General features: G+C 39.1%; 1 protein-coding gene across 1 annotated transcript; it reads left to right on the top strand.

Annotated features, from left to right (window-relative positions):
- The first annotated feature begins 6725 nt into the window (after positions 1-6725).
- LOC147504479 (uncharacterized) lies at positions 6726-8976 on the top strand. Its single transcript, XM_086605235.1, has 4 exons — positions 6726-6924; positions 7096-7266; positions 7370-8418; positions 8581-8976. Exons 1-4 carry the CDS (start codon positions 6726-6728, stop codon positions 8974-8976), a joined length of 1815 nt encoding a protein of 604 aa, XP_086461361.1.
- The last annotated feature ends 1175 nt before the right edge of the window (positions 8977-10151 follow it).

Raw genomic sequence — 10151 nt, 5'->3', positions numbered from 1 at the left:
TTTTGGTTATTAAACCCCGGAGGTGTAACTTGTTGATTGTTTAAGCCAACTAAAGTTGGGATGTTGTCTCCATGGGGCATTAGGAATAGGATAGTTATTAATAGAGCAAACATTATCTTGCTCTAATTGTTGTTGTTCATAGGCGAGAGGACAATAGGAGTCAGGGTGCTCAGGACTCAAACAGAAATTACATGGGTTGGAGTTTACATTCATGACGGGGGATAGGCTTTTGTTGAATAGAAATAGCCTCTACCTTTTTAGTTAGAGATTCGATTAAATTTTTAAGTTCGGATCGGGTTTCATCTCAAACATACCGGGCGACCTTAACCTGAAGAAGAAGAACTAGCGGGCGGGGATATCATCACTCCCCCAATTGTTATTGCGTTTAGTTTGTTCTTCTAAAATTTGTAAGCCTCCGGGCTCCTTTACTTAGGAAACTACCCCATTCATTATGTCAAGGACTTCTTTATGGTGATGTTGAAGTCCTTTGAAAAAGGCAAGAACTAACGTGTCTTTTGCTAGATTATGGTGTGGACACTCTATAAGCGGTCGGTGAAATGATTCCAAGCCTCAGAAAATGATTCATGAGGGTTCTGTCAGAAGAAATGAATCTTGGAAAGCATCTCATCCGTCTTTAGGGGTGGGTAAAAATGTTCCATAAATAGCTGAACAAGTTTAGCCCATGAGTCCATTGAGTTAGGCGCCAAGCGCTTAACCAAGACGCCTTTATCGGCTAAGGTGAAGGGAAATACCCTCAGTTTAATTTGTTCCGCACCAACCGTAGGATGATGGAATGTTGTAAGGACTTGTTCAATCCTACGCATGTGTTGGTAAGATTTTTCATGGCCTAAACCATGGAAAACGGGTAACAAATTAAATATGTTTGGGGGGATTCGAAAATCCCCCACTGGGTCTGCTAGAACGATGCAAGATTTAGGGCTATTGCTCAAGACTTTGTAAAAGTCGGAGAGAGGAGTCTCTCTTTCTTCAGCCATTGTGTCAGGTGTGGTTGGTGGAATAGTAGTTAGAGGTGTAGTGATTGGTATACTCAATAGATTTGTTTGTTGACGTTGACGGTTAATTACGTTCGGTGTTTTTCTCCGACCAGACCTTAATCTCATGCAAGTCTAAGTCTAAACACGACAACAATCCAAACAATCTTGATATATTAGTATGAACCTCTAACTGGAGATGCGAGGTATGGAAGAAAGGAATACCTAATAGCGTCCTTGCTTCGCTTATGAATAGCGTCTTGTGTATGCGTGTTCAGTGTAAATAACAAGTTAGAACACTGAAAAACTTAAAAATCGAAGTTTGAAACAAACCTGCTGAAATTTGGGATTTTTGGCTTAGGCTGGCGCAGCGCGCATAGATAGCGCTGTCGCTCCCTTGTTCCATGACTTAAGCGGGTCACGCCGTGGTCCAATAACTTAGGGCTGGTCGCTTCGGTATGTTCCAGCTCTGTTTCCAGACTATAGGCTTGGTGCGCTTTTATAAGCGCCGGTCACTCGCTGTAATTTTGTCACGAAATTTTCGAATTTTTCAAAAGATAACCACAATATGAATCAAACAAGGGTGGGTGGGTGGGTTTAATGGGACTTAAAAATGCCTAATTCTACTATGAAAACAATGCTAAAGTGAACTAAGATGGCAGCGGCGCCATTTGATAAAAGATAAAATTGTAATAGTTTACCTACGAAATGAACGATGAACTCAAAACGTAAGTAAACTAAGACTTTCTACGTGTCTATATTTTATCAAAGTTTCTACTCTCAAATCTATCGAAATACAGTGGAGTAACAAATTCGTTCCACTCCTAGTGCTCTAGCATGGAATGTTTTCTAATCTAATTAGTCGGTCTTAAGTCTAATGAGAGCTTTACGAAGGGTGTTATACTACGATACCTATATGGAATATATTATGTTGAATTTAACTACGAATGCTATGGAAATATGATTGTTTTGAATCTAGATAAAAGGATTAGAGGGAATTGAATCCACCTCAAATCCAACTTAATAACCTAGTATAGATTCTTGTATCTCGATTCTTACGTTCTTACGGCAAGAATTCGAGTTCTAATCCCTAGTGTTCATGGCATTTCTACCGAATAGTAACTAGCATGTGAGGTCGTCCAACATTCTCATGGCTTAATCACGACCTTCTAGATTGGAATAGATTCTACAATGCTTCTACACTATACCACTAAGTTTTCATCAAGGCTTCATCAACCCCTCTAATGGAGGTTTTAGCCTTGAATCATTCCTTAATCATTCCCATATGAATCTAAACTAAACATATTATCAAAGATTCAAATTTACTAATCTAAATTAAACAATAATTAAATTCTAATTAACAACTAAGAAATGGTAACCAACAATAATTAAAACTAGATCTATAAATTGAGATGACAAAATCGAAATTAACAAAATAACTATTTTATTTATCTAATCAATCAAGAACAATGATTCAAAGACTTAATCTAAAACAAGAATTGAAAATGGAACTAAAACTTAATTAAAATCATCGAAACTAGATCTAGAATTATCTATATTGTTTAGGTCTAACTAGCTACCATTAACAAAGAGTTAAGCTTTTGTTTTATATGTCCAGATCCAAAATCGTGCATGGGCTTGGAGCCATGTTTTGGGCCGGAGAATCGTGCCCAAACCCAATTCTTTCGAAATCCAAAAGGTCTATTCAGCTGCAGTTGGCTTCAACAGACTTTTCGTCCACTTCTGCTCCTCTGATTGGGTCAAGGCTTAGACCATTGGAAAGCTCTTTCCGAGTCGGTCATTTTTACATAAGGTAGGCCCAATTCCAAGGTCTGAGTCCAAAGATACGGGCTTTCGGAAGTTCTCACGACTTGTGTCTTTGTTTTTCCAGCGTCGACTTTTCAGCTTTTGGACCGGCTTTAGAAAGGCTTTGTCTTCTTGAATCTTGGCCTTTAATCACGAAACTCCTTAGTAACTGACCTTAGCTCCTTTATCTCGCTAAAGTGGCACATTTCTGCACATAATGGACTTTGAAACCTGAAATGCATAAAAACACGTAATCAGTGTTAACTCTTAATTATTACTCACATAATTGGTCTAAAAGTATGACTGTTATAGGGTTAAAACTACAGTTTTGGGCTCTTATCAATATCCTTGACCTTTTGCTACATCTAAGTTCCTTCTCAATTTCACTTTGTGAAGGATGGGTACTAATTGTAGCATCTAAAGTTCTCTTTGTTGAACTCTCGTCTATACACATGTTATACGAAAACGTATTTTCAAAGAATGGAGCATTCCTTGGCTCAATAATTGTATTAACATGTATATCTTGAATATCTGATTATGAACCAGAAAACGATATGCACTACTATTATTTGCATATCCAATAAATACACAATCAATAGTTTTGGGTCCTATATTAACCTTTTTAGGTTTTGGGACTTCCACTTTAGCAAGACACCCCATACTTTCAAGAATTCGTAGGAAGTCGTACGACCTTTCCATAATTCGTATGGTGTTTTAAGTGTCTTCTTGTTAGGAATCTTGTTGAGAATGTAATTAGTGGAATTCAAAGTGTCCCCCCACCCCACCACAAATTCTGGGGTAAACCAGAACTTAACAATATAGCACTCATCATCTATTTTAGAGTTTGGTTTTTTGCGCTCAGCAATACCGTTTGATTGAGGTGAATAAGGAGTTATAGTTTGATGAATGATTCCATGTTCATAACATAAACCTTCAAAATGTGATTCATATTCAACTCCTCTATCGCTCCTTATAACCTTAATCTTTTTGCTTAGTTGATTTTCAACTTCATTTTTATAGTGTTTGAACACTTCAATTGCCTCATCTTTACTTCTCAACAAGTAAACATAACAATATCTAGTGTTATCGTCAATAAAAGTAATGAAATACTTTTTATCACCTCTAGTTTGCACGAACTTAATATCACATATATCTGTGTGTATTAAGTCTAGAGGTTCAGTACTTCTTTCAATGGAATGAAAGTATGATCTAGCCAACTTTGATTCTACACACGTTTCATATATATGGTGTGGGTCTATCTTTATCTTTGGTATATAGTCCAAGTTAATTAATCCACGCAAAGTGTCATAATTGATGTGTCCTAGTCTACCATGCCATATATATGATGACTCAATCAAGTAAATAGAAGATTCAACTTTATTAGCACTTTTGGCGCAATAGTTAAATAAGACATCCTAAAGATCCCAATGTTTAGATAGTTGACTTGTTGAGAAAGTGGAGTAAGGGTTTTGTGTTGTTCATCTTAAATCTATGTAAAGGGGGGATGATTTTGATGATTGAATTTCTCATTCTCTAAGCTTTTCTAATCAACTATGGTTTGTTTATCAAAGTAAAACTATTGTTGTTTGAAAGGAAGCTTGAAGACTAGATTTTAAGATTGTTTAATGGTGAAACATGTATGGAAGAAGTTGTTTAGATTGCTTAGTCACCAGGTACCACTCATTTGAACTTGTCAAATGAGTGAACTTGTGTTGGGGTTGTGAATGCAAATTAGAAAGAAGTAAATAGATAAGAGTAATGGAAAACAAGATTGAAAACTTGTATGAAGACAAATAAGAACTTGATTTATTAACTAAAGCTTGAAGAACATGAAAATGGAAAACAAGGTAAATAACAATTAAACTATTAATTTAAAACATACTAATCTACTTTTAATGACAAAAAATTAATTCTAGGGTAAGCTCTCTCTCCTCTCACTTTGGCTTATATACTATACCATTTGCATATTATAACTTTGCCCTCATCCTTTAGAAATAAGACACCTCATTAGCGTTTAGGTATCTTCTTGAACAAATCTTGCTAAAGATGCCAACTTTTGAGTTGAGGACACAATCTTTGGTCTTGTGGGTTAAGGACATGATATTTCGCCTTTTGGTTTTGAGTCCCTAAATGTTAACCGTTAACTTTGACTTTGACTTTTCGACACTTTTTCTCCTAAGCTGGAATCTTCCCAAGAAGCGTTGATAATACTTCTTTTTGCGCTAAAATGCATGTATTAGGAGTATACATCCTAAATGGCATGTATCCTATAAAAGATAGCAAAAACTATGACTTGTCTGTTCATTAAGCCTAAGAAGGGCATATTTGAAGCATTGTAAAGGTAATAAAAGACACATTTGGGGACTGATCAACTACCCCCAAATAGCATTTTGCTTGTCCTCAAGCAAAGATGAGAGAGAAAAAACTAAGATCACAAATATGTGATTTATTATACTAGTCTCGTTTCGCGGAGTACGATTGCATTGACCATATGCAACAAGGCCTTAAACCACTAGGAATTCCCTAGTGGACGAGCTTAAGCCTCATGAGAGTTTTCCATAGAAGGTACTCACAAACTTCCTCTATCTAGTACACAAAAGGTCTTGTTTCCTTGTTTATTCTCAGAAGTCTATACATCTCATTAGCGGGGGAATAAAGAAAAGCTCCTTTGAACTCAGAATAACATATACATAGTAATTTAATCATATATAGATAAACGTGCAAAACATGAGTGGTGAAATGCAAAAGCAGAGTTGTTTTCGAAATTTTTGGAGAGCGTCCTTCAGGTAGGTTCTCACAGGGGTGTGTTGCAATCATAACTCTCTGATAGATTCACTCAAGTTTCATTCTCTCAAGTGCAGAGGGGGTAGCAGTGGTACCCCAAGACATTATTGATGTGGGTATTGCTGAATGGGAAGATGTGTTAATTGGATTCTTCCTAGATAAAAGGATGAGTTTTCCCTTTGTAAATAATGCTTTAGAGAAAGCCTAGAAGTTAAAAGGTTCCATGGATATTACTACAGACAGGGACTTGTTTTATATAAGTTTCTCTGCTTCTGAAGATAAGCAAGCTGTTCTTGAAGGTGGTCCTATATTTATCACGGGAAAGATCTTTGTTGTTATTCCATGGTCACCGGAGGCGAAAAACCAAAGGAACAACGTTTCAACAGTGCCAATCTGGGCAAAACTCTCAAAAGTTCCGAAAGAACTATGGACAAAGAAAGGACTATCTCTCCTATCTAGTCTCATTGGGGGTCCTCTCTATATGGATGGAGCAACGTCAATGAAGAGAAGGCTCGACTTTGCGAAAGTCTGTGTTACAATTCCTTTGGACTTTGATTTTCCAACCTCGATAAAATTGAAGATACGTGGCAAACATGTTTTTGTCGATGTGGAGTACCCTTGGAAACCCCCGTCGTGTTCTAGATGTTGTAGGTTTGGACACCCAACAACTAGATGCCCAACAGCTCCTACTCAAGTGTGGGTTCCCAGAACAAGTTTGATCCGAGAACAAAATCCCTCTGCTGCTGCTCCAGCTACTCGTCCAAGCTCGCAAAATGTTGCAACTTTGAACTATAGTGTCCCAGTTGGGTCTGACGATATATCTACAATCAATGATGCAGTAGTCATTAGGGAATCTCCTAGTACTGCAAGGACTTCAGCACGACCTCCTACCTCCCTCATGGACGCAGTAGTCTCTAGGGAATCTCCTAGTACTGCTAATCCCTCTTCTGCAGCTACAGCCGATTGTCCAAGCGCGCAAGTTGCCATAAATCGATTTTATACAGCCCCAGTTGGTCCTGAAGAAATTTCTTCTACCAATGGTGTAGTAGTTACTAGGGACTCTTCTAGTTCTGCTAGGATGTCAGCTCGATTTCCTACCTCTCTAGGGGAGCAGTAGTATCTAGGGAATCTCCTAGCACTGCTATGGCGACAGTGGGCTCTCCTTTCTCTCCTCCTCTATCACGGCCAAGCCAGTCTCTTACTCGGTATAACAAGGACAGTGCTAGTTCGCTGGGCCCTCTACTGGCCACTCCTAATATTCCTCGACTTCTTAGAACAACCTCTGATGGCTCTTCATTGAACAATCTGCCTGGATATTCTCCCTTTTCTTTGAGAAATTCAGGTAGCCCTACCTTATCTCGAGTATCAGCAATGCCCAGTGGAAACTCCCGAGGAAAAGAAGTGGTTGTCTATTCAACACATGAACAGCCACAGTCAGTCCTGGAATAGGAGGAAGGTACCGTATCGGCTGAGGATCTTTTCCAATTTAATGTTGACAATAATGCATACGCAGCCTTAGTCATGGAGGAGGATGGTATAGATGACGACATCTCGGAGACGCATGATGAACCTTTTGATGATCATATTGTGGACTCTCTGCAAGTCACAAGATTGAATATGCCATCTCAAGTCGTTACTAGAGCCCAGCTACAGCAACAACAACTGCACAACTCAGGAAAAAGAGGTAGAGGCAAGGCCAAAGGCTCGAGTAACAAGGGAAAAAACAAAAGATGATCCCATGAAGATTTGCACTCATAATGTTAGGGGTTTAAATGATGGGAATAAAGCGAAGGCTCTAAATGCTTTCAGAATCAAGAATAAACTAGCTTGTTTTTGCCTTTTGGAAACGAAAGTTCGGCAAGCAATATTTTTGAGTATCAGCAATGTCTGCTGCCCGTCTTGGAAGTTTGAACATAATTACTCCAGTGCAGTTGCTGGACACATTTGGTTCTCATGGGACCCTACAATTCTTGGGGTTCAAAAGATTTTGGAGAGCGATCAATTCATACATGCTCAGGTCACCATCCTTGCTTTAGTGCAGATGTTTCATTTTACAGTAGTCTATGCAAGTAATAAAAGAGCGGAAAGGTTGATTATCTGGCAAGATCTTATCAGTCTTAACACATCCTTCTCGGGTCCTTGGTGTGTGGCTGGTGATTTTAACAATGTCCTCTATTCTCATGAGAGGATTGGTACTGACTTGGTGCACCCTAGGGAAACTACTCCCTTTGCAAATTGTCTCAACACCGTAAGTCTCTATGATCATAAATCCAGTGGAGGGTTCTTTACTTGGACTAACAATGGTTCTGGTTCTATGCGGAGATGGTCTAAGATAGACAGGTGTCTTATCAATTCCTTGTGGGCTACCCATTTCTCAACTTCTGGAGTGGAAGTTTTACCGCAAGGTCTTTCTGACCATACGCCTATAGTTATCTCGATCTCCAACTCTCATTCATGCAGGGCACCTTTCAGGTTCTGTAATTACTGGGTTGTGAATCCTTCCTTCAAGGACACTCTTATAAAGTGCTGGTCTATTCCTAGACAAGGTAATCCATCGTTCATGCCTTGTAAGAAATTAAAGATGTTCAAGGAAGCTCTTAAAGGCTGGCCTAGATTTAGTTCCATGGACCTTCAAAATCAAGTGGTAGCTGCCAAGGCCAATCTAGAAGACATCCAAATGCATATGCAGAAGCGTCCTTTTGATTCTCATCTTTCTAATCTAGAAAGAAGCCGTAAATCTGAGCTTTGCGATCTTATGCTTATGGAGGAGTATGACCTCATGCAGAGGACCAACACTGACTGGTTATCTTTTGGTAACTCTTTCTTCCACAATGCTGTAAAGGAAAAGAAGACAAGGAACAACATTTGGTCTATTTTGGATACTCAAGGAAATCAGTAGGAAGGCCAGGCTAAGGTTGCTCAGGCTTTCATATCCTTCTATAGAAATCTGTTGGGTACTTCTTCTTCACCCTCTTGTAACCCTTGGTTTCTGGAGCAGCTTAATCTTCAGGAGTTGCCACCTGAGAGTGCAACTAGATTGAACAAGGATTTCGATATCTTGGAAATCAAGGAGGCACTTTTTTCTATGGATGATAACAAAACGCCTGGGCCTGATGGTTTCAATGCTTTCTTCTTTAAGAAAGCCTGGGATATAGTTGGTGAAGACTTCTCTCTTGCAATTCAGCATATGTTCAATTGGAAGTCCATATTAAGGGGTATAAACTCCACTCTTCTTTGCTTGATTCCAAAAAATCTTGCACCTTCAAAGGTTGACGAATTCAGGCCCATTGCTTGCTGTAACACTATATACAAATGTGTGGCCAAGCTTCTAACAAGCAGGATGAAGGAATATATGCCACTCTTAATCTCTTTCTTCGATCGCTTTGTACCGTAGCAGAACATCCAAGATAATATTATACTTGCGCATGAGCTTATACGAGGTTACACCAGGAAATATGGAACCAGGAATTGCGCAATCAAGATAGACATAAAGAAGGCTTTTGATTCAGTCAATTGGGAAGCTATGGGTATGATTTTGCAGAGATTTGGGTTTCCTCCTCTCTTTATATAATGGCTAACGATGTACTTCACCACCCCTTCTTATTCCATTAACATCAATGGAACATCTGAAGGATTCTTTGAAGGTGAACAAGGACTTCGGCAGGGGGACCCAATTTTACCGTATCTATTTGTCTTGGTGATGGAGGTGCTCTCTGGCCTTCTAAATCAAGCTGTCTATGCTGGACACATTCATCCGCATTCTAAATGCTGGAGGTTGAGTATCTCTCACTTATTTTTTGCGGACGATGCTATGCTTTTTTGCAAAGGAGATATGGCTTCTATTCTTGCAATAAAGGAAATTCTTCTACAATTTTCGCTCTTCACAGGGTTTAATATCAACTCAGGAAAATCATCTCTGTTGGTTGGTTGTATGTCTCATGAAGCAGGATTGGACTTGGCTAATGCTTTGGGTATACCCCTTATATCTCCGCCTCTTATATATCTTGGACTACCTCTTACTTCTTCAAGGCTAGGTATATGAGATTGTCTACCTTTGGTAGAGAGATTGACTTCACGTATCTCTAATTGGAAGAATATATCCTTGTCAAGGGCCGGTAGACTTGAACTTATCCAGTCAGTTCTCTCATCCTTTCAAGTCTACTGGTCAAAAACCTTTGTTTTACCAAAGAAAGTTCTGGACAATGTATCTAAGATTTGCAACCGTTTTTTATGGTCTGGTCCCAATATGACAAGGAAGATGCATCATGCCAGCCATGAAGTATTGAGGTATGCTAAGGAGCAAGGTGGATTGGGGTATGATAGATGCCGAACTTGGAACAAGGCTTCTTTCAGCGGTTTGATTTTCAGATTAGCCGAGAAGGATGGATCATCAGAGTCAAACCGACATGGAGCCAACAGATAAAGCAGTCCTACTTTTGGACTATGAAAACACCGGCAAGCTGCTCTTGTGTATGGAGGGGGATACTGAAGCATCGAAACATTGCTCGGAAATATGTTAGATATGTTATAGCAGACGGGACTAACACCTCCTTCTGGCATGACCCATGG

The sequence above is a fragment of the Coptis chinensis genome, chromosome 4 (genome assembly GCF_015680905.1).
Source record: "Coptis chinensis isolate HL-2020 chromosome 4, ASM1568090v1, whole genome shotgun sequence".
Taxonomy (NCBI): Eukaryota; Viridiplantae; Streptophyta; class Magnoliopsida; order Ranunculales; family Ranunculaceae; genus Coptis; species Coptis chinensis.
This window is presented reverse-complemented; position numbering and strand designations above follow the sequence as displayed.

Bases quoted from the DNA above. Each gene is read 5' to 3' on its own strand.
- LOC147504479 (XM_086605235.1), top strand. From the start codon at position 6,726: ATGGCGACAGTGGGCTCTCCTTTCTCTCCTCCTCTATCACGGCCAAGC. The intron at 6,925-7,095 runs GTAGCCCTACCT...ATGCATACGCAG, and splicing joins CTTTTCTTTGAGAAATTCAG to CCTTAGTCATGGAGGAGGAT. The intron at 8,419-8,580 runs GTAAAGGAAAAG...TTTCTGGAGCAG, and splicing joins ACTCTTTCTTCCACAATGCT to CTTAATCTTCAGGAGTTGCC.